General features: G+C 40.9%; 1 protein-coding gene across 3 annotated transcripts in view; it reads right to left on the bottom strand.

The window, feature by feature from the left end:
• Positions 1-4968: 4968 nt before the first annotated feature.
• Positions 4969-24682, bottom strand: part of SH3BGR (SH3 domain binding glutamate rich protein) — a 31313-nt gene continuing 11599 nt past the window's right edge. For 2 of the 3 annotated variants that reach the window (XM_081859384.1, XM_081859386.1), the window contains exons 3-8: positions 20894-20974; positions 16371-16445; positions 15541-15633; positions 13595-13624; positions 10179-10306; positions 4969-5413 (exon numbers count right to left, since the gene is read on the bottom strand). In XM_081859384.1, coding sequence (XP_081715510.1) covers positions 10220-10306; positions 13595-13624; positions 15541-15633; positions 16371-16445; positions 20894-20974 — 366 coding nt within the window. In that variant the 3' untranslated portion in view covers positions 4969-5413; positions 10179-10219. The remainder of the gene's footprint in view (positions 5414-10178; positions 10307-13594; positions 13625-15540; positions 15634-16370; positions 16446-20893; positions 20975-24682) is intronic. The other variant, XM_081859385.1, reaches the window with a different exon arrangement.

Genomic DNA, 24682 nt, shown 5'->3' with positions numbered 1-24682 from the left:
AGCCATTCATGCCACATGCAAAGGCACTTTTGGCCCTAGAAGGACTTTCTAAGACAGTTTCATATGCATTCCAAATGCAGGATGGAGGGGGTCTGCCCTTCAAAGAAAAACTTCACAAATCAAGCTTGCCCAAAGTAATTTTTAGCTATTCCAGGCCAGGTGTGTAACTTTATTGAAAACATTTGGAGTCTACATATTCTTCCTGTCTTCTTGTGTTAGCGCGCATATCTTATAATAAAAGGTAAAATAAAATAAAGGTAAAATATCTAATAATATTGGGGTTTTTTTGTTTTTTGACGTAATAATCATAAATAAATAAGAATAAAAATGTGCACCCCACCACTGAGACCATTCCATTGTAACTATCCAACCTCCCAAAATTTTGACACCTCTTGCAATGGTTTGACTCCTTTCCGTTTTAACAATGACCGCTCCCCGCTTAAAACGGGGGGCGCCCTTTGCGTGGACACACGCAGCCCTAGATCTGGAGTGGCCCCATCAGCATAGGCTTGGCATTGCCTTCCCTCAGGTGGGATACCTGGAGGTCTCCGCCTACCTCAGTCAGTTGTCCAATCCCACCTGGGGGAAGCGTTGCCAAGGAGACCAGGCCACGTAGGGGAGGGATTACCTGCCCACACAATAGAGTGAGGATCATACCTGGGAATCCTCACTTGGCTCCAGAGCTTCTCCCACCCTACCCATCCTCAGTTAATGTCATCTTCTGCAGGTTAACTTTTCTTCATAGGTTTTGCAGGTTAACTTTTCTTCACAGGTATGCGGGCGCTTCTACGTTAAAGTCGCTGTTAAAGGGCCGGAAAGGAATTTCCCTGCATTGGCAGGTTTCGCCTTTCCCGTAGCAAAACGTCACAACTTTTGCGGTATCAGGCCTTGGGTGGAATCCTTTAGTCCATCTTCCTCTTTTAGTCCATCTTCCTCTTTGCAGGGTTCCCTGTTAAAGGGGTTTCTGAAGGGAGGCTTTGACCGTACGCCGAAAGGTCGTCATTGCTCTCCCCTGCAGCGGCGGCATAACAGCGGCGGCTATCTCTGCTTGAACGTATGTTCTCCAGAGCCGACCCATCCCCCCCCACACACACTGGATAACCCTGAAGCTCCCTAGGTCCCCGGCTGGGGACTGGGGAGGGAGAACGCCCAATGCCTGAGCCAAGGTCTACCCACATTTGAAATTTAATAAAGTTGTGGCCAATTTAATCCCATAGCACGTTGTCTTGAGTCGTTATTCCACATGACGGGGGGGACCGCTCGGGATCTGGGGACTCCGCCTGTCCACGCAATACAAATTCTACAAATACCTTCCGTATCTCCTCAAAATCATTTCTCCTGTGTATTCCCCGCCTTACCTTAATTGCACGTTAATTTATCATTAATAGCTATATCCCACATCTTTTTATATCAGTCTTCCATTTTATATTCTGCTTTCCCCTTCCACTTCCTAGCTATCATAATTTGTGTTGCTGTCAGTAAGTTTGTGAGCAAGTCCTTCATAGCTTGCGAACCTTCCACCCCATTGTAAATTGACAATAATGTTACCTCTGGACTTCTGGTCAGCTTTAACCCAGAGATTTTTGTTATCTCCTTGAACACCCTTTGCCACAACATGTGAACATAATTCCCGGTTTCCTGGCATCTCCTCCAACATAACACCAAATATTCAACATTTATTTGATTTAATCTGACTGGTGTTAAATACCATCTCCAAACTGATTTATAATAATTTTTATTCTTTTATATTGTTCTAAAGCTGCTCATGACAGCAGTTATAGACCACACAGCAAGGCTCTCTTTCCTCCATACTGTCAGGGTATGTTTCTTATCATGGGTGTAGAACATAAAAGTTTTTGAGTTGTCAGGTTTTTATCTTTATGGCATCCGTGCCCCTGTTGTTTATGAACTGATTCTGTTGAGTCTGTAAAGAGCCAAGGTCACAGATCTGAGATATAGCTGGGCTTCTAGGCAGTTTTTCATTCATCTTTCTTCATTCGTCTTTCATTGTTCTTCAGTTATGCCTCTACGTTTTGAAGCTTTTGACTGTCACTGGGGACCCAGTGATGCTGTAACTATGTTCTTAAGCAGCTGAACCTCAGTAAACAACTACTGATGAACTTTGCTGCTTCTTTTGTGTGTTTGATTGGACACAGCACTGGATTTTCTTCGCCTACTGTCCATGTCTGGGTACTCTGTTGTTTTTTCATGCCCATAAACTGGAGATATTTACCCAGGCAAGGAGCCAGGGTGGTAACTGGATTTTGCACCAGCCCAGACCCATGTCCTATCTGAGCAGATATTTCACTGCTATTATTGAAAAGTGGATAGGTGCAAGAAAAGTGAAATTTCAAGGGTGGGGGGGAATGGACCTGTGCTTTTTAACTTGTTCATAAATGACCTAGAGTTAGGGGTAAGCTGTGAGGTGGCCAGGTTTCCTGTTCATACTAAATTGTTCAGGGTCTAAAAGAGACTGTGAAGAGTTCCAAAAGGAACTCTCCAAACTGAGTGAATGGGCAGTAAAATGGCAAATGCTGATCGATGTAAACAAGTGTAAAGTGATGCACCTTAGCTCCATTTTCAGCCATTGACATCTCCAGGTAGGTCTGGGACTATCCTGTTTGAAACCCTGGAGAGTTGCAGGGCTGTCAGTGTGGACAGAAGTCAGCAAGATGGACCAATGGTCTGGTCTGCCTGTAAGGCAGCTTCTTGTCTTCTTCAACTTTCTCAAAGCAAACATAATGTAATTCTCTTCAACAGAGAAAGAATTCCCTTGAGATTTTCCCATGGTAATTTCAATTACGGGTGAATGTTTCTTTCTTTGACACGTGAAAATAAATGAAAACACAGACAGGAGGATAGAAAAAGGTTTTGTTCTTTTTAAGTACACTGAAGTCTCCATCAGCTTTTACACTAACACAAAGGCACTGTGGGAGGAATAAACAAAATAACACAGAGTGCAGTCATTACAGACAATGTGGTTGCCAATGTAGTTTGGCACCTGTGTGCTGCTAGTACCTCAAGTCAAAGGCAGGCAAATGTGTGTAACAAAAAAGGGAAAAGGCTAGAACACCGTCACACTTGGTCTACCAAGTCTTTAAGTCCTGGGCCTTAAAGTGTATAGCCAAGATTATTATTTTTTAAAAAAATGTTGCCCCACATTTTACAATTCAAGCTGATTATAGACAGTGTACAGCCCATGGTAAACTTGTGCCAACCCAACCCCTGCTACTGGCAGTGACAATTGCTTTTATTTCGCCAAAATAATACTCTCCGGCACTGGAAGTTAACACATAGCAACTATATACTTGAGGGCTACCATGACTCCCAATGACCAGGACAGATAGAACTATCCATCGGAAAGCAGGAACTTGCAATATCACCAACAGATGCAAAACAAAAATAAAATGTTTATTCGGAGGAGTTAAGCAGAGCTAATGTAAGCCAAGGCTATCCTAGCACCTCTAGGATAAATTATGCAATGCTTTTGCCATAGGATGTTCAATGAAAGTGCTTGATGCTTCACCATTAGAGAAAGAATTAAAGCTTTCCTTTGGCCACAATCCACTTACTGTAAAGGAATCTCATCTGATTCCAGCGAGACTATCCTAGAGTAAATGGGCGGTTGAGCTATTAGCCAGGTTTGTTATGTGGTCTTTATTAAAAGCATAAGTGTTCCTAAACAAGGCTTCAGCACTTCAATAACTAGTATTTAAAAACAAACAAACATATCATGCCATCTATAACTGCATGAAAACTGCCTTGCTAGAGAGCTGTCAGGTTTTGCCCCCAATTCTCAAATATAAGCCACATGTCCAACTATCATAATCCTCTAGGCCAGTGTTTCCCAACCTTGTGCCTCCAGCTGTTTTTGAACTACAACTCCCATCATCCCTGACTAGCAAGACCAGTGGCAAGGGATGATGGGAATTGTAGTCCAAAAACAGCTGGAGGCACAAGGTTGGGAAACACTGCTCTAGGCCAAGCTAGAGACGACTGCCAAGGTCTAATGGCGCCTGGAAATTCAACAGGAGAATCCAGAATCAAGGACAAACTAAATGTGATGAGTAGGAACTCCTATGTTTTTGAAGTGTTAGCAGCAGTTGCAGTGGCCCAATTTGGATCAGGGCCACTACACTGGGAAGTATTTCAAACCCTTTCCCCCATCCTATTTTTCCAGTTAAAACCCCCATCCCACATAACTGGGCAAAGCATACAGGAAACATGTGGGAATCTGTACATTTTGCCCAGGAGGGCAAATAGTGGTAGAGGGGGGAAATTAGAAAAACTGCACAAAAGAAATGTGTGTTTTTTTTAATCCCATGGTCTCAAATCCAATCCCTCCTTGCTGCAATTGTAATTGTTTTTAATTGGGAGATCCTATGCAAACGTCTCATGCATCTTGTCTTATTTCCTTGCTGTTCCCATCTGTAGCTGCCAACATAAATCAATCTGCAATAAAGCATATGCAGTATTTTGATGCTTGCTCTGTATACACCCTTACCATAATGCTAGAACGAGCTTTTTGACGGCGCTTGTTAATTTCCTTAGGGTTCCCACTAAAGAATTTCCCAATGGAGTGCAAGTTTCTCGCAGCCTACTGCAGTTTTCAAAATAACTGCAAGAGAATTAAAAAATTGCTCTGCATCTACCGATTAGTTGCAGTTCTTGTCCAAATATACGTCACAGGGAGAGCTGAAAATAGCTTTTCAGTGGCACGGGGGGGGGGGGGAGAGATAAGTGAGCAAATATCCTCAGAGTCTGTTGAAAAGCTCTCTACATCCATGAACAATGAAATAATGAAAATATAATCTAATACTGTACAGGGCTATCACAATAATACAGACTCAGGAAGGCAATCAGTCACAGAGAACTTTTTCTTAAGTGAAGGCACCATGCAGGCTGCAAGCATAACTTTGAATTTTCTTATTTACTATGATAAATTAATGCCTGTAGGGAATAAACAGATAGTCAACATGAAATGTGCTTTATTTCAGTTGCTGTACATTAAAAAGAATACCAACTTCAAAGGCTAGTTTAGAAACAAGCAGGTCATTATGGTACATACAGGTGGAGCTTCCTTGCAGGTTCCAGTTCCGTTCCGCCTTGCCATCACCTCTGAGCGTTGTCAGCGTGTGCCTGGCAGGGCACAAACATGGAGAGAGAAACAATCCCTGTCCACAAAAACCTACACCCTAAAGTCAGACCCACAGTGCCTGTTGGCCATCAAGTTCTGAAGATCTGAAGACCCATTTGACACAACATATAAAGATTTTCCTGCGGGGCTGCTTGATGTCTCAGGTGACATCTATGCCGATATCTGGAGCTGGAGAGTAAAGCCAATGGTGTTTTCATGGAGGGGAAGTGATTGCTTTTATCTTCACACTGCAGTGATGCCATGGGCTTCTGTTTCCTGTGGGGGCAAAAAACCCCCAAAATTTAATATGTTGCCAAGGGTTCTCCCTAGCGAAAGGAATGCACACGGCAGATAGCTAGCTCTTTATTGTCAAATCTGACACATACAGTAGTTTCCATGGCTATGAATACTGCTCCCTCCACGCCAACCTAGTGTCTATGCAGCTATTCCCAAGTCTGCACTCTATAGAGTGGTTGCAGCAACAAGGGTGCATGCCCCTTCCACCAGCTTATGTATCTTCCTCCTATGGGCTGTGCACATGCAGCCGGAGACTACGCCTGCTTGGAAGCTGCCTCTGCTCTTCCCATTTCAATTCTCTCCTGGTTCCGGAAGACAGTGGTGCAGGAGAGGGCAGGGAAGCACCTGGCCCTTTCACTTGCCTGACCTGCCTCTTCCTGCAGTGCCCTACCCTCCAGCTCTGAAGCTTCCCCTTTATGTACAAAAGGACCAACGCAGCTCCAAACAATCAAGTCCAGGAGGTGGGAAGATGGCTTGTTCTAGATGGGGCTGTGGTCCCCTGGAAGAAGGTTCCTAGCTTGGTGGTACTCCTAGATCCAACACTGGAGAACTGGAAGCTCAGGTGGCCTCAGGGGCTAGGAGTGCTTTTTTCCCAGCTATGGCTGGTTTGCCAGCTACAAACCCTGTTAGTCATGGGTCAAGTGATGATCTAACATAAGGTTACCAGATTTTTTTCAATGAATCCGGGGACACTTCATTGAAATGAGTAGGAATGATAGGATTTTGTCAGGGGACTGATCTGTAAATCTAGGAACTGTCCCTGGGAAACGGGGATGTCTGGTAACCTTAATCTAACAGCACTGCTGGAAATTAATTTTAAAATGGTATCTGATCATAAAAAGAAGTCAACAGGCAGTGCAGACCGTATTATGTTTACACAATAGGAATGACTTTCCTGTCATTGACCAAGTTCTTTTTTGAGAGCTGACTTAATATTTCTGTAAAATATTAACCTGATGTTCCAGGCGTGTGTGCCAGGCAGTGTCAAAAGCGTGCTTCGCTGGACCACCTGCTTGCTTTTACAACCTCATTTTAAAACACTAGATGGCATTAGTCTGCCAAATGACTGTTTTGATAGGCAACACAATAAAGAAAATGCACACGCCACAAACACCCAATCACAGCATATATTGTGCTTAAGTGCACAAAAGTAACTGCAAGGAGGAAGTATACCTTCTGTTTATTTATATTAAGTCTTTGGGTGACCTGACACTAATTCGGTCACATCAGGGCTTCAGTGTAAATTAAGATAACAAAGATGTTGCAATTCTGGGTGGCAACCATGTGAGATTCAACCATGACATTTATGTACAAAATTAAGACTGATGTGACACATACATAAAATCTTATTGATTGCAAAGAACTAGGACTTGGGAGAACTAGGTTCAAATCCCCACTCCATCATGAACCTCTGTGAGTTACCTCGGGCCCATCCCTCTCTCAGCCTTAACTACCTCACAGGGTTGTTGAGAGAAAAGGTAATATAGAAATGTAATCAAGAAATAAATAGAAAATTATTTGAAAATGCAGTTCTTCCAGTATATCCATGAACTGGGTGCAGGTTGAAGGAGTATATTGATTAATGTTGAGTGGCCGGACAGAAAGTCATTGGGATCCATGGATTACTTCAGTGTCAACGGTTGCAGAATGCTCTCATCAGAGTACGAATATGGAGCTTGTTTGCTGATTTAAAAAAGTACATTCTGTCTCAAAACGCCCCTCGAACTTGATTCATATAATTCAACAAAAACTCTCTTGTTTAAAACTATGGAAACAAAATGCTGTTTAAAAAAAAAAAGCCAGGGAAGCAAGGAAAAAAGAAATTTTGGGTGCTATATCAAAGAAAGAAAATGAATTAGGGAAAAACCCCAAATAAACAATTAATAAAACAGGCAATAAAATTATTACAATCACAGTATTCAATGCTAATCAATGAAGAAATAACATGGAAAGTTAAAAAAATGAAACAGAAATTCTTTGAGCATGCAAACAAACCTGGAAAATTGTTAGCATGGCAATTAAGGAGAAATCAACAGATGAATCATATAGGTAAAATTAATTCCAATTGGAAAGTTTTAGATACAACTAAAGAAATAAGGGAAGTCTTTTAAAAATATTTTCAGAATTTATACAAAAGAAGAAATGAAAAGGCAATAAACATACAGGAATATATAAAAAAGAGTCATCTGCCAAAGATAAAACAAGAAGAGATAATATTTTTAAATACACAAATAACAGATCAAGAAATCCCTGAGGCAATAAATCAAATAAAGGTGGACAAATCACCAGGACCAGATGGATTATCAGCAAAGTATTATAAAAAATTTAAAGAACAGCTTGTAAATCCAATGAAAGTCATAATGAATGAAGTATTAACAGACGGGGAAATTCCAGAAACATGGAAGGAAGCTTATATTACTTTGATTCCAAAACAAGATACAGATTTGAACTTGGTCAAAAACTATAGACCCATTTCATTATTGAACAATGATTATAAGATATTTGCTAATATTTTAGCTAATAGATTGAAAAAGGTCTTAAATGTTTATATACATCCAGACCAAGTGGGATTCCTTCCAGGTAGGCAGATGAAAGATAATATAAGAAATATCTTAAATGTAATAGAGTATTTAGAAGTAAGAAATGAGAGAAAAGCAGCAATGATGTTTATAGATGCAGAAAAAGCATTTGATAATATATCTTGGGATTTTATAAAGAAAGTGATGGAAGAAATGGAATATGGAGAAAAAATTATAAAAGGGATACAAACTGTATATACAGAACAGAGTGCAAAACTAATTATTAACCAGGTGATAACAAACCAATTCAAAATAGAAAAAGGAACGAGACAAGGATGTCAGTTATCACCTTTATTATTCATTCTGGTCCTGGAGGTTTTGAACAGAAACATAAGAGCAGACAAGCAGATTGTGGGAATAAAAACGGGGGGGGGGGGATGAATTTAAGTTGAAAGCATTTGCAGATGACATGGTAATCACACTCGAGGAACCAAAAATATGTCTCCCTAAGGCTTTAGAAAAAATATAAGAGTTTGGGCGAGTGGCAGGATTTAAATTAAATAAAGGAAAGACAAAAAATACTAACAAAAAATATGACGGAACTGGAAAAAAGGAATTGCAGGAAATTATAAAAGTAGAAATTCACAAAAAAGTCAAATATTTAGGAATCTGGATTACTAATAAAAACTTAAATTTATATAAAGACAACTATGAGAAAGTTTGGAATGAGATTAAGAAAGATTTCGAAATTTGGAATAGAATGAATCTCACCTTGATGGGAAGGATAGCAGCAATAAAGATGAATGCACTACCAGCGGCAATAATTATATTGGCACAAACTTGGAAGACAGAAGAAATACCAAAGAAAGAACAATGGCAAGGGAAACTTATGTAATATGCAGAACTGGCAAAACTAATCGAAAAAGTACATGAAAAGGACAACAAAGGCTATAAAAGAGAATGGGAACCATTTACAACATATATGAAGAGGCAACATAAAGAAATGGACTCATTGGCAGGGTTTGAGTAAACAATCACAACGGTATACAACAAAAAAGAAGACTATATGTATTGGGAAAATTTTTGGGAAACAATACGCAGGGTCAACAATATGGAAATAAAACAAAATGGGAGTATGAGGGAAGTCCAAGGGAGAAGGGTGGAAATATGAAAATTGTTAAAGATATATTGTTAGAAGAAGTATACATGGAAAAATCAATAAAAAATAATTATAAAAAACCCTATGGAAACAATCCAGATAAATAACCCAGTTGTTTACACTTTTAGCCCCATCAGTTTCAACAAGAGAGGAATATACGTGTTTCTCTGCCACTAGGAATGATGGAACAAAAGTGGATTAAATTAATTGTCTCATGCTCTAGTTATCACCCATTAATGCTATATAAATCCCACCCAATGTTGGAAAAATAAATGAAGGCATGTAAGCAGATTGTACCTAGAATCATAGAATCATAAGAGTTGGAAGAGACCACAAGGGCCATCGAGTCCAACCCCCTGCCAAGCAGGAAACACCATCAGACATATGGTTGTCAAGCCTCTGCTTAAAGACCTCCAAAGAAGGAGACTCCACCACACCCCTTGGCAGCAAATTCCACTGTCAAACAGCTCTTACTGTCAGGAAGTTCTTCCTAATGTTTAGGTGGAATCTTCTTTCTTGTAGTTTGGATCCATTGCTCCGTGTCCGCTTCTCTGGAGCAGCAGAAAACAACCTTTCTCCCTCCTCTATGTGACATCCTTTTACAGTGGTGTCCCGCAAGACGAATGCCTCGCAAGACGAAAAACCCGCTAGACGAAAGGGTTTTCCGTTTTAGGAGGCACTTCGCAAGACGAATTTCCCTATGGGCTTGCTTCGCAAGACGAAAACGTCTTGCGAGTCTTGCGATTTCCCCCCCTTTTTTCTCCCTTTTTCTAAGCCGCTGAGCTGCTAATAGCGCTAATCCGCTAATAGGGTTGCTTCGCAAGACGAAAAAACCGCTAGACGAAGAGACTCGCGGAACGGATTCTTTTCGTCTTGCGAGGCACCACTGTATATATTTGAACATGGCTATCATATCACCCCTTAACCTACTGTTGTCTGCTTAAAACAAGTAGGGAAAATATTCTTTATTTCCCCTTTTGAGACAAATTAAAGTTTTGGTGGCAGGGATTGAAACTATCAGGATTTCAGGTAAAGGCTGAAATGAGGCAGCTGTCAGCAAAATTACCTGAACAGTCTTCTGAAGGAAAAAGTCATAATAGAATTGTACTAAGATTCTTCTTCTTCCTCCTCCTCCTCCTCCGCTTCTTCTTCCTCCTCTTCTGCTTCTTCCTCCTCCTGTGCTGCCTCTGTTTCCTTATTTATATAAAGGAGAGAACATTCAAATATGGGAAGGGAAAGAAGCAACTACTGAAACAGTGGATTAAATGTGACATGCATATTGCTCCCTCAAAAAAATGGGAGAAATCACCTTATACTGCAATGCAAAGTCTGCTACTATTTTAAAGGTGCGTGGGCAGAACGTAGTCTCCTGCTCACAGATCCTTCTATAAAAGGTGGGCTATTTTTCTGACATAAATAATGTGTAATTCTCCAAGAAGGAAAAGCTCAATTTGGAGGTGGGGTGCATACTCCATTTGCAGCCATACTGTGTTGCTAGCACATTTCATTTTTCTAAATAGAAATACAAGCTTTTATAAGCTTGTATTCAGCTTAATGCAGCTGAATGTTGAATTCTTTATTACATTAACGCATGCAGACAAGCCACATTAAATTTAATGATTAATGATCAAAGAGCAGAAGCATAATTCAGCCAAACTAATAAACTCAACAGTAGTCTCTATGCCTTCTGACTTTCTCTAGTGTTTGAGGGTGTGTGTGTGAGAGAAAAAGTGTATACATATTAGTGTGTGTATAATATTGTTCAAGTTAGATTCTGATCTACTGTTTATTTTTCTTATCTGTTATAATAATAATAATAATTTATTATTTATACCCCGCCCATCTGGCTGAGTTTCCCCAGCCACTCTGGGCGGCTCCCAATCAGTATTAAAAACAATACAGCATTACATATTAAAAACATCCCTGAACAGGGCTGCCTTAAGATGTCTTCTGAACGTCAGGTAATTCTTTATCTCTTTGACATCTGATGGGAGGGCGTTCCACAGGGCGGGCGCCACTACCGAGAAGGCCCTCTGTCTGGTTCCCTGTAGCCTCACTTCTCGCAATGAGGGAACCGCCAGAAGGCCCTCGGCGCTGGATCTCAGTGTCCGGGCTGAACGATGGGGGTGGAGACGCTCCTTCAGGTATACAGGACCGAGGCCGTTTAGGGCTTTAAAGGTCAGCACCAACACTTTGAATCGTGCTCGGAAACGTACTGGGAGCCAATGCAGATCTCTCAGAACCGGTGTTATGTGGTCCCGGCGGCCACTCCCAGTCACCAGTCTAGCTGCTGCATTCTGGATTAATTGCAGTTTCTGGGTCACCTTCAAAGGTAGCCCCACGTAGAGCGCATTGCAGTAGTCCAAGCGTGAGATAACTAGAGCATGCACCACTCTGGCGAGACAGTCCGCGGGGAGGTAGGGTCTTAGCCTGCGTACCAGGTGAAGCTGGTAGACAGCTGCCCTGGACACAGAGTTAATCTGCGCCTCCATGGACAGCTGTGAGTCCAAAATGACTCCCAGGCTGCGCACCTGGTCCTTCAGGGGCACAGTTACCCCATTCAGGACCAGGGAATCCTCCACACCTGCCCGCCTCCTGTCCCCCAAAAACAGTACTTCTGTCTTGTCAGGATTCAACCTCAATCTGTTAGCCGCCATCCAACCTCCAACCGCCTCCAGGCACTCACACAGGACCTTCTATTGTTAGAAGGAAACAATAGCAAAAGCTATTCTAGAGTAAGGTTACCAGATATTTTTCAATGAATCCGAGGACACTTTTCAACTTCCTACTAAACAGATGGATTTTGTCGGGGGACTGATTTGTAAATCCGGGGACTGTCCCCGGGAAACGGGGATGCATGGTAACCTTATTCTAGAGCATACTTTCCCTATTCATAAGGCAGTATTTGACTTTTATCTACATACCACACATAATCTAGCCTACATGTCTTTGTTCTTCCATCACCTAGCAAATTAATGAAAAGGGCAAGTTGTGCTGTTGTGTTGCTCCTATTCATTTCCACAGCATTGGCATAGATTAATGTGTGGGCATTTGCGGTAGATTCTGCCCCATAGTGCACTGGTAGTCCTAGCATGAAATATCACTGAGGCATTGTGTACATCAGAGTGTCTTGCATACTCAATGTGTTGCTGAAGCACACAACTGAAAGGGAACCAGTTTACCCAATTTACCCTGCCTCCATTTTCTTCCCTTTCCTCTGTTGTTTTATTACGCAGTTTTTTCTAGCTTGTAAACCATTTTGGACAGGGACGCATTCTCTCATTCTTTGTAAAGCTTCGTGTGCATGGATGGTGTTATATAAATAAGAATGACCATAATGAGGAAAGAGCAGAGTATTAAATTGTGTGGCACCTTCTGCATTTTTTCACCAAGAGAATTCCATCATCCCCACCGTGATATAAGAGCAGGATGCACCAAAACATTGTTATTCAAGTTATATGTCCAAACTCACAAGTAGTTTTTGTGGCCCAATCTAAGGTTATGTCCCATGAAGAGTACATCCAATATCAACATATAACAATATTCCATGTGTGAAGGCTGGGCATATATGCCCTCATCTCCCTCCCCAATTTAAGCCCTTCTTCTTGTCACACCATTTCTCTGCTCTAAATTCCTTCCTCCTGAAGCAATTTTGGTTTGAAAAGAAGAGAAGATGAAGAAGTAGGTCACTGTTGCTTGCATTATAGCACAAAACTTGCAGTGTGCCCCTAACAATGTCGTTAGCAGTCCTCTTGCACCAACCCTAGAATGCCAATTTTATCTTAACAGCAGCATTAAGTCTGCAGTGGACTTGTACTAGGAGGAAAAAATGAATCCAGAAAGTAAAAAAGGCAGAAAATGCATACAGATGCACTGCCTAGGTATAAAACAATATTTGATTTTCACAAAAAAATTATGGTTAAGATTTGTAACGAAAACCCCAGGAAATAATCTCAATTGGTTTTAATAGTAAACACATACAACACACAAGACAGGAGTTGGCTGAGAAGCTCCAAGCCAGAGGTCTGTTCCTTTAAGGAAAGTCTGGTGCAAGAGGGATAAAAGGTCTCCACTGAGCTTCAGGCCCAGCAGGTTGTCTGTTTGGAGCTATCCAAGGTCCTTAAATTTAATCTAAAGCTACCTGCTACCTGACTGATTGACAAAGCTACACCTATGTCTCTGATGTGCCCTGTGCAGGTGTGTGCAAGCAGGCATGAATGTCCACATAGTTATATAGGTGCACCAGGTGCTGCCTGGGTACATCAGTTCAAGCGCATGCCATTTTGCTCTGAGAAAATGGTTAGAATGAATTCCTTGGTCCCAGAAGTTAAACAGGCCCAGACATAAATATTCTTTGCTAGATGCCAGTCATAACTTGGTTTTGTGATTCAGCTTGGGGGAAGAGGGTTGTCAAGCAATGCTTTACATTAGTCAGCAAGCAGACAAATCAAAGTGCAGACTACAAGAAGTTTTTGAGCGTACTTCTGTCACTGGCTGTTCTTCGCCTTCTTCCTGCAAATGAGAAAAACCATCCCTTAAAACAGACTAATAAAAAAGATCAGACAGCAACCAATGACAAAAAAATACTATTGAGAAAGACTAGAATCTATTATACAGGAGGGTCTATACACGTTTGTTCAGAAGGAAGTCATACTACTGTGTTTATTCTCAGATAAATATGCATTGGGTTACACCCTTAAGAATGCTGCAAGGCATAATGTTCCTTTCCCCCCTTTATCTTAAGCACACAAAGCAGGGCTGAATCAAAAATTAACTGAAGATAACCTTCTGGCACTTTTTTTTCAGCTGCTCCTGATCTGTTGGGGAATTCCAGTCCTCCCTTGGAAAACGCTTGGCAAATATTTGACCATTTCACTCTCCATGGATTTTGGGTGCAACTATAAATCAAGCTAATATACTGTTCAGTGTCATTTTAACACTGTTACGAAGGAAGAAATTGGCTTTGACCTTATTCCTTCCCATTCTCCTTTCTTCCCCCAACAATATAAACAAACAACAGAATTTTATTCAACATTGAGTAAGCCAAAAATCTCCCAGAAGACAATTCTGTGAGGGGGGGAAATGTGTTGGAGAATTTCAGCCCCCCGCCCCCCGCCACTGGACATTTGGCAAAACTCCCTTACCTGCCCAATTTTGCCTCCTCAAAATAGCCCATTTTGGTTCAGCCCCAAAATAAAAGTTAGAAAAGGAATGGCAGCAAAGCAGAATTTTTTCACCTCTCTCAATGGCCCTCACAAAACAGTGAAGTGCCCAGCTCTTGCAGCATTCTTTTTCCACCAATGAGAAGAAGGTCTGGGCAGCATGAAAACACCACATAATAAATGCCTAATGTCTTAATGAAAACACTTATATTCAGTGGTGTCTGTATCAATAATCACCAATGGCTGTGAAAAGGATAGATGTTTAAGAAACCTTTAAGATCTGACCTGCCCAGTGAATAACTTTACATCTAGAAAATAGCATCTGTCTGGGACTTTGGGATTTTGTTGCTGGCAAAAGATACAGAACATCTGCGACAGCCATTCAAAGAAGACAGGTGCAATTGAGAATACTGACACACACACACACCCCCCGAGATCCCTCCTTCTGCATACATGTGCATCATTTTGACTCTGCATTTATCCATTCCATGGCCCCTGCAGGGTCAAACCATCAAAAAGAGTTCTTTTACAAGTCTGTTAATATGCAGAATCATCCTTTTCACTCGCAGAAATTACATGTTTGCTGCATTTCTATTGCAGTGGAGTTCAGAGTCATCTCCATGTTGTCTTATTTCTCTAATGAGGTAGCAGCTGCTGCTCATGGTTTTCATTCCTCTCCAAGCATGCAGGCAGATACACTGAAAGCGACACTTCGGAATCAGCTGCTGGTGCCTGACTATAAATGTTTCTGTGAGGGGAAGCCGATTGTTACTCAGCAGACAGGCAGCTGTGGATGGTTAAGCAGCAGGAGAATGCCGCCGGTGCCCTGCTGGGGAACCTGTCGCCCTCCAACTGTTGGTCCTCACAGCCACCCGAATGAATGCAATCCTTATGCAAAATTTAGAAGTGTACAAGTGCAACCTGTGACAAAATGTTGTAGTGTGAAGTGTTTCCTCTTCAGGATTCCAACCACTCCGTTCCATTACTCCCTCCCCACTAAGGTTTTCTCTTCTGCCCTCACCCCCAGGAGTGAGTCAATGGTCCCTGGCTACTGAGCACTGGGCTGTTCTCCCCCTCATGATTTTAGGAAAACTTTTGCAAATCTCAGAGCTCACCCCATAAGCTTGCCAATACCTCCCTCTCACATGTTGGTAGTGCTGCTTTGGCTGCAAAAGCAACGGATGGCACTCAGAGCCTGGATATCAGAGATGTGAAGGGCGCTTCGAACAAAAATGGCAAGCAGGGGAAAAAAGAAAAGGAAATGACCTGTTCTTCTGTTGGCACTTCAGCAGAATCAGCTTCTGCACCCTCTTCTGCGTTTGCCTCATTCTCCTCAGTTCCCTCTGTCTTTTCAATCTCCTGGCAACGGAGCAAAAAAGAAAAACACAAGTAACATCGCAGAAGAGAAAATCAATTTAAACCAAAGAAATCTAGGATGGTATTCAACCAACATGTCCTGCCAGTGCAAGGATTTCTGGTCCTGCAGTTAGATTTCCCCCACTGCTCCCTTCATGTACACCCTCCCCAAATCTGCTTCAGAAGTTTGGGAGAAGCCCCAGAACAGTTTTAAGGGGTGTGCAGGGGCAGGAGGGAGAATATTCTGTTGCACATGCAGAAATCCTTGCTGATGGAAAATTCACATACTGCTACTCTGGATTCATTCTTCACCTCTGAAATGCATTTGGCAAATCTCATGTAATTGTGCTCACTGGATGGTTGTTAGCTTTCTCTTGTAAAAGTCAAGCTATTTTCCTGCATTTTTAAGCAGAAATGTTGCAGCAAGTTCAAAAAGTTTAGCTCTCATAGGTCATGCTGTTCCTTCCGTATTAGGGATGGGGATGCTGCAGCCATCCAGATGTTGTTGGATTCCAAGATGGCCAAGAGTCGGGGATGATGGGAGCTGTAGTCCAACAACATCTGCAGGGCACTGAGTTGGCAAAGGCTGATGCGGTGGCCAGCCAGGCAATCTGAGTCATGCTGGGTAACTGTTGGCACTCACACAGAGTTTCTGGGAGATGGCAACATGGCTTCCAAAAAAGCACTTAAGTGATTGTTGTTATACAGAGATATTTTTTTTTAAAAAAAAATCGCATTACTTCTTCAGTTTTCTGCTCTTCTCCGGAAACTTCACCATTTGGCACAGTTGGTATCTCCTCGGTAATCCTTCCCTCCTGTGATAAAAAATTCAAACAATATTCAGAAGTGGAGAGGGCAAGTACTGGGTTTGAATGTTTTACTTAGGGCTTATGTATTGTTGCTTACTTTGAAGGTCAGTATCTGTCTAGGTTTGTCTGGGTCTCGTGGCATAGACATGTGAGTTGTTGATTGAGGAACTGAGACTGACATGGGAGAGGCTGCAGAGTGGTTTATTGGTTTATCAAGCTTGCATATTTGATTTTTGTGTGTTCACTAGGTAACAGTGTGTTTGAGTAGACCTGAGTGGAAAGTATTTTAGCTGTCAAGAGACGGTTAATTGTGTTGGTGATTACATAGTGGGCCGAGAATATAATTATATTTGTTTCTTTTTCATCGTATGAGTGACTGGGAATGTTGTAGGGTGGGAAAAGTGAATTTCCCCCCTCTTTTCCTTAGCTGACAATTGCGTGTTTAAAAACTGAGGAAATAATATTTGGATTTTGTTTTGTAATTTTATTCTACTGCTTAGATTATATTTTGTTCATTATGTTAATTATATTTTGAAAATTATGTGTAATTTTCATTGTAATTCTGTAGTTGATTGTCATGTGTAATATTTTATTCTGATACTTAAAAGGATGCCCTGTACTGTTGTCAATTGTGGTGTTTTATACTGTGATATTTCATCCCTAGTATTTTCTGTATTTGATCGTTATTGATGAAGCTGTTTTAGACTGTTTAGAGATTCTGCCCCTCTCCAAATACATGATATGTAAATTGTCTAAATATAAGTAAATAAACTAACCATGTAGTGTGCATTTATATACACACTTGCATGTTTAAATTCTGTATCTTTTTGTTTCTTGAAAAGTCATATAAAAACATAATAGGATGCTTTCAATTCCATCAACACTGAAAAGCATCAAAGGTAGGCAGCAGTGGTTAAGAGCAAAGATCTATGCCTAAATTATTTTAATAAAGCATATTTATTGAGTAGATTGCTTTCACTAAAGTGAAATGATTGCTCATTTCTTTCAGTTTCATATTAGAAGAACAGAGTATGATCATTAACCGGCAAGGTTCTCTGTTTTCTAATTCATTCAGTATAATCAAATCAAAGGGTTGTATCCAAAACTAGTCATACTCAGAGTAGACTCAGTGAAATTAATCAACATAACTAACTTAGCTACATTCATTTCATTGGGTTTACCCTGAGTAGAACTTGGTGTATGGATACAACCCAAAGCAAAGATTTCTGCATTGGCATGCAAGTATTTTTCAGTACTGTATAATTTTCTGAGCAGAAAAGTAGAAGCAAACAAAACAAGTAAGCTGTTTGGGGGGGGGGTTAGTGTAGGCATGATCTTTAGGGTCCCCTCCCAGCCCACGATTTCATACCTCTCAAGTGGGATTCTGCAGAAAAAGAAGGCTTCTAAAGTGGTTCACTAATTTAATGACTTTGGCCAAGTCTGTTAACTATTGGTTGTAAACAAAGCCATTTATCACGAAGACACCACGAGCCTCTAGCAACAGCGGCACATGACAGGGAGCAACAACAGCACCATCATGTCCACCAGCAGGGGGGCAAGGCAAGAGGAGCTCTAGGTTGGTGGCCTCACACACCTGCAGGTGACAAGAAACCCGCCTGACCTCATCAGCACCTCACCATATCCCTGTCCTGGTAAGTGGCAGAGCCAGTCTGCTTCTCCCCTCATGTAGCCCTGCTGGTCTCTACTGACCTTTGCTCCATGGAAGTCATATCCAAAGTATAGACTGAGATCTCTTGCTGCTTGGAGATTGGTGTGTGTGTAACAATATACAAAATATGCTTCCATATGCTGTTATTTTCTACCATAATGAATATTTCTTTCTTAAAAATAATAATCATAAAGCTGATTATAAGCAAGTACAGTGATACCTCGGGTTAAGTACTTAATTTGTTCCGGAGGTCTGTTCTTAACCCGAAACTGGTCTTAACCTGAAGCACCACTTTAGCTAATGGGGCCTCACGCTGCCGCTGCGCCGCCGCCGCACAATTTCTGTTCTCATCCTGAAGCAAAATTCTTAACGCGAGGTATTATTTCTGGGTTAGCGGAGTCTATGACCTGAAGCGTATGTAACCTGAAGCGTCTGTAACCCAAGGTACCACTGTAATAATAACAATCCGTAAGATACAGTGGTACCTTGGTTCTTGAACATAATCTGTTCTGGGAGTTCATTCGACTTCCGAAATGTTTGAAAACCAAGGCATGGCTTCCAATTGGCTGCAGGAGCTTTCTGCACTTAAGCAGAAGCTGCGTCAGACATTCAGCTTCCGAAAAATGTTAGAAAACTGGAACACTTCTGGGTTTGTGGTATTCGGGAGCCAATTTGTTCATCAGCTAAGCTATTTGAGAACCAAGCTTCCACTGTATTTTAATGTTATAGCATTCTGAGTGGCTGCCTCTTCTGTGGCTACTGCTCTTATCACTTTAAATAGGTCTCCAAAACTTTCATAGTATTTTTTTAAAAAACAACTTATCTCATTGTGTATTACGACATGGACAAATTGAAGGTGCATTGCTGTGCATTAATAGACCAAAATCAAGAATCTTGACAACAGAGATGTCACTCCATCCTTTCAGCACAGCCAGCTGCCCCACAAGGCCACTCTAGTTTCAAATTACATATTTGTATTAAAAGGGGAGGGGGTGGAAATCTTCCTCTAACTTACTACACCAGCTTGGTGACATGTCAGATTACTTCTCAGGCAGTCACCAGGAGCTCTTAGAACTTCTTGGCAGAGGGTTGGACTCGATAGCCCTTGTGGTCTCTTCCAACTCTATGATTCTATGATTCTATGATTCTTTTTCTAGTCTCCTTTCCCTCTGTACATCCTAAAACATGTTTTGTCATTCTCCCTTTAAAGTATGCCATGCTTTAAGAAACTACGGGGAGTCACAGTTTGACTTTGGAAATATTTGTTTACATAGTAATTTTTAAAAGGTCTTTGCTCCATTCACGCACATCATAAGGTAGCTTACATACAGGTTTCAATTCCACAAAGGGCATTGATCGGGGAAAAGATTTGGAGTCCTTGTACATCTCCTTAAAACGTATAAGCATTTTTGTGGGAATTTCTCCCAAATATACACATTTCTGTGCAGTTTTCAGTGTGATTTCCCCTAAAAAAGTGCATTTCTGTATGTTATTTTCATTAATATATGCATTTTTATGGCTACTTTACCCCAGGTTATATTTTTGTAAACATTACTTGGAGAATGGCATTGCAAAATTCGGGAAAGTATGAATGTTGAAGGCTAGCTGTGTTGCAGTTCTCATATTGTTTCAAAAAGTGTGAATTAGGTAGGTTTGCCTTTAGATGTGAAATGAATTCAAATTATCCCCCGTCCCGACCTTTGGCATCTTACTTTCAACATTCTGCTGCCTGCTTGTCCTATACATGGCTCGGCTTCAGCTGGAAGTAGCCCATGTTGTAGAGATACTGAGATGCAAGTATTTTGTTGCTGTAACTCAGTGACAGAGTTCAACATTCCACATATGCACACTGGACTGGGGAAAAGCTCCTGTCTGAAATCCTAGAAAGGCACTGCCAATCGGAATGAGCAGCAGTGTGTTCAGAAAAGCACTGGAGTTCCTCATGCAGAAGCAGTTTTGATGTTGACTAACGTTGTAGAGTAATGCTGCCTTTGGGACAGAACAGATCACATGCCCAGTGCTGAGAATCTAAGCAATGGAGAGTCATGGGCTGTGCATGCCTATGTGAACCAAGGATTTGGTTGTTTTGCACAATGAACTTTCTTTTGCAGAAAGATACAGGGGGCTCCACAGAACTTGCACCATGAACTGTGATGATATGAAGATCTGGTTAATCAAGTTTAAGTGACCGAGATCCTAACAATTTGGGTGGTAATAGAAAATCATGCCACATGGAGACAACCTAGTAGTGAGCATCTCACTTAAAAGCAAAGTCAAGGATTAGATGGACCAGGTCATATAGCTTCTCTTAAATGGAAATTCCTGGTATTTCTGTATTATTGTTATGTGTGGAGTAAAAACCCAGAGCCTCTAATGAAATTTCCTATTAAAGCCATTATTGTTTTAAACTAGCAACATTTCAGAATCTTAAGAAGTTCTAAGCACAGTTATTCAGAACCTGCTCTGCTAAAATGAAAGGGGCATCCATTCAACTATAATTGTTCGCTGCCATATTGAGTTGGGTGCAATCCATATCCCATTGAACGCAATGTTAAAAAGCAGGGTGTACTCATTATAAATTAGTGCAAATGGGTGGCTTTTGACAAATTCATAGCATATTTTTAATGCAAGATCTGCATCAATTAGTCCTTAAAAGCTTTTTAGTCTCATGCAAAGACAATTTTTAAAAATTGCATAGCAGCCTACATTGTTTTACATGCTGCATCAGTGTCTAATTCATCACTAAATTAAGATGAATAAGTCTTGGCAAAGGTTATAAACATACCGATGAGCCTGGTGGAGGTGCAAGACCTAGGAATGAATAAATAATATTTTCTTCTTTTGCACAGAAAAATGAGTCAAAATCCTAAAAAGGAAATAGAAACACACAAACATAACAAATAGATAAGAAACATGTTCGTAAGTACTAGATTCTGCAAACCTATTTAAAACACTGAAAATAGGAAGCAAAATAAGTGCTATACATAAGGCCACAGTCCTTCTGTAAATGCTAAGTATTGCTGTTTTGACAGTCAGCTAGGCATTAGAGAAAGATACTCTGTTAATGCTCAAAAAGGTTATTTCCATGACTGAGTTATGGAATTCAAATCAGGCCACAGTTCAAATTAAACCATTTTCTTGGCATGGATAAAAACAATGAAAGACACAGTCTTTTTAATGACTGCTGTTTTTTCCCCTTCCAAAGTGTGATTATACAAGCAGACTCACCTGGCTGGAAGTGAACCATTTTGAAATTAATAGGTATTACTTTTGAGTAGACATGCAAGCAATGTACATGCATGTGTGAACCTTGATAAAAAGCTACAACTGTTTGTCAAAATGAAATATCACAAACACCGCTCCACCCCTTTCCCTCTTCTCTAACGCTTCTCCCCCCGCCCCTTAAGTCCTGGGTATTTCCCCAGGCAACTTGGTTATCTGGAAAGTTACTTGGAAAGTTGGGTGCTCCCTGATCCGCTTCAACATGCCTTGTTAACAGCGTGATGCAACTTGGTAACGTGAAAGACTATCGCAAATAACCCTGATTTGCCTTGTTATTTGGGATATGCATAGAGGCAGTGCACACTCCTATCAAATACAACTTGCTGAGAAATGATGATGGAAAAAGGCTACTGTCCTCCTATGTGGCTTGGTGGCTTCAGAAGATGCATCAGGTTGGTCACTGTGGGAAATGCAATGCTGAACTAAAAAGGCCTTTAGTCTGACTCAGCAAGGCTCTTCTTATGAGGAAAGGGAGCTGTTTAATTCTAAAGCTCACATTGCACATTGTGAACTTTTGTCCAGGAGAATGCTTTCATGTTTTCCTAGCCACGTATTTAAAAGCAAAACAAAATTCTTCTTCAAACATCCTTAAGTGTTCAGTTTTGGTATTAGTCAAGCAGCTGTAGTAGGAGAAGGACTGTGAGTAACATCATGGGAGAGATGTTTCCTGCTACCTCACCTCCTGCTTTTGGATGCCTTATAAGAAGCTGCTTCAGGAGAGAGACTGTGAGTAACATTATGGGATAAGCTGCTGTCTGAATGATGATGGCATGGGGCAATGATTCTTTGAGGAAGCCAAGGCCCAGACATTTGAGCAGACTCACTTGTTGTGGGCATAGCAGCAGTGGTTAGAACATCTAGAACCAAGGTGAAATTTTCCCCATTCCCTGGTTACATTTATGCATTTGTAATCCTGATAGGTTGTTGTTTTTAACTTGCTGTGGCATTTGTTACATGTTGCTGCTTTTATTGTTTATTACAAAATTATTCTTGCAGTTGTTGGTATTGTTTACATATTGTTGTTCTTGTAAGCCGCTTTGAGCAAAATTTCTGTTTGTTTTTGGAAAGGTGGCATGCAAATGAAGTGATGAGGATGACTTGCCATGTAACCACCTGTTTTCAGTTTAAGATTAAGAAAGCAGAGGACCGTTCTATTCATCCAGAGCAGCAGGACAGAGATACTGCTTGTCTTTAGGTAGGTAGGTAGATACAGGCTATTTTATTTTTAATTTTTTAAAATTGTTTAGAGGCTGAGCCCTCCCTCTGCTGGACTCTTCAAGAATTGAAGCAATCGTTTAGCAATAGGGAACATGTGGCCCTCCAGATGTTGTTGGACTACAACTCTCATCAGCTCCAGCCAGTAGTCAGAGACGATGGGAACTGTAGTCCATCAACATACAGAGAGCTGCATTTTGCTCACCCTTATATTACTTTAAAAAAAAAAAAAGCTTATTTTGCAAATAGCAAAAAAGCTCCCCTCTCCACTCGCAATAGTTCCTTGCTAGTTCGTAATCCGTTTTTGTCCATTTTGGCCCTGTTCTGTAGCACACATCTCCACCACTTCTTTTTAAGAGCAGCCAGCCTGAAAGAAGCCATTGCCCACTGTAAGGAGATCCTCTCTGTGCCTTTTGGCTACCATCTCCCCATCGTAAGGGGACAGGGTGCTATTATGTTGGTGCTGCATTGGGGCTAGTGCAAATATTGTACTAAGAATATAAACTGGTTTTTCTAATCATCTGGAAAGGCCCTCAGACGTGTACTTTGGTATGTCAACTGCTTGGTGCCTAAAATAGCCTTGTGCAGAGTCAGAGATATTGTATATTACTAATTTAGAGTCTATGCAGACGTTCGATAGCAGCTGCTCTTTGGCAACATATATTCTACTATGCAGTTCTCTATGGAACTCTAATTCCACAAGTATGCGGAAAAGGGAATCTTTCAAAGTAGTTATTTTTTCATTGGCTCACATTAGTTTTTAAAATATGTTCTGCTAGAACCCAATACTAAGAACTTGTCAAGAATGTATAATTTGCTGTTGAAATGGAATACACAGGATGAAACGGTGAAATCAGCTATGATTAAATGGGCACAAGACATCGGTCATGACATTATGTTTGCTGACTGGGAACAGTTATGGACCACTGGTGTTAGATTTACTGCATGTAATGCCTTGAAAGAAAATATAATGAAAATGATCTATAGGTGGTACATGACCCCAGTCAAGCTTGCAAAAATCTATCATTTGCCCAATAATAAATGTTGGAAATGTAATGAGACTGAAGGTACCTTTTACCACCTTTGGTGGACCTGCCCGAAGATTAAAGCTTTTTGGGAAATGATCTATAATGAAATTAAGAAAGTCCTTAAGTGGACCTTTCCTAAGAAACCTGAGGCTTTTCTCTTGGGCATGGTTGGCCAATTGGTGTCAAAGAGGGACAGGATTTTTTTTATGTATGCTACCACAGCAGCAAGAATTCTTCTGGCAAAGTATTGGAAGATGCAAGAACTACCTACTCTGGAAGAATGGCAAACAAAGGTGACGGACTTTATGGGACTGGCTGAGATGACTGGCAGAATCCGCAACCAGGGGAAGGAGACAGTGGAAGAGGACTGGAAGAAATTTAAAATATATCTTAAAAACTGTTGTAAAATTGAGGAGTGTTAAGATGTCAAGGGGTAAGAAGCAGAGAATTACAGCTGTAATTAACAAATTAAAGAAAACTTAATGAAAGGGAATTATAGATAAATTGACTAAAGGGTTGCTAAAGAATCGTAAAACAAGGATGCAGTGATGGGGAGGTATGGGGAAGTCGAAGGAAAGAAGGTGCATGAAAATAAGATTATGAAGTTATACATGTTTAAATGTTTTGTATGTTTTTGTTTTGTGTTTCGCTTGTCTTTATTATGTGTTTGGAAAATGAATAAAAATTATTATTAAAAAAAAAAAAAGTTCATTCCTTGATGGTTGCTTTTTTAAAGGCCAAATTTCTGAGAAGATGTCTGTGTGGCAGCACCCACACCTGTAAGATGGCCATTACAGGTGGCCAATGCAGAGGGGCAGGGAGAGGTCAAAGATTTGAGCATCGCTCAGTTTGCTTTGCCACCTCCTAACTGAGCCTGCTCACCTCAGAAGCAGTAGAGCAAAGGTGGGGAACATTTGGTCCTCCAGATGTTGCTCAACTACAACTCCCATCAACCCCAGTGAGCAGAGCCAATGGCGGCACATGCTGTACATGTTGAAGTAGGATTGTGTGGTTGGTTTCTGTGCATGGAATAGGGACCAGGTTTTATA

The sequence above is a fragment of the Podarcis erhardii genome (assembly GCF_964252035.2).
Source record: "Podarcis erhardii genome assembly, chromosome: 4".
Taxonomy (NCBI): domain Eukaryota; kingdom Metazoa; phylum Chordata; class Lepidosauria; order Squamata; family Lacertidae; genus Podarcis; species Podarcis erhardii.
This window is presented reverse-complemented; position numbering and strand designations above follow the sequence as displayed.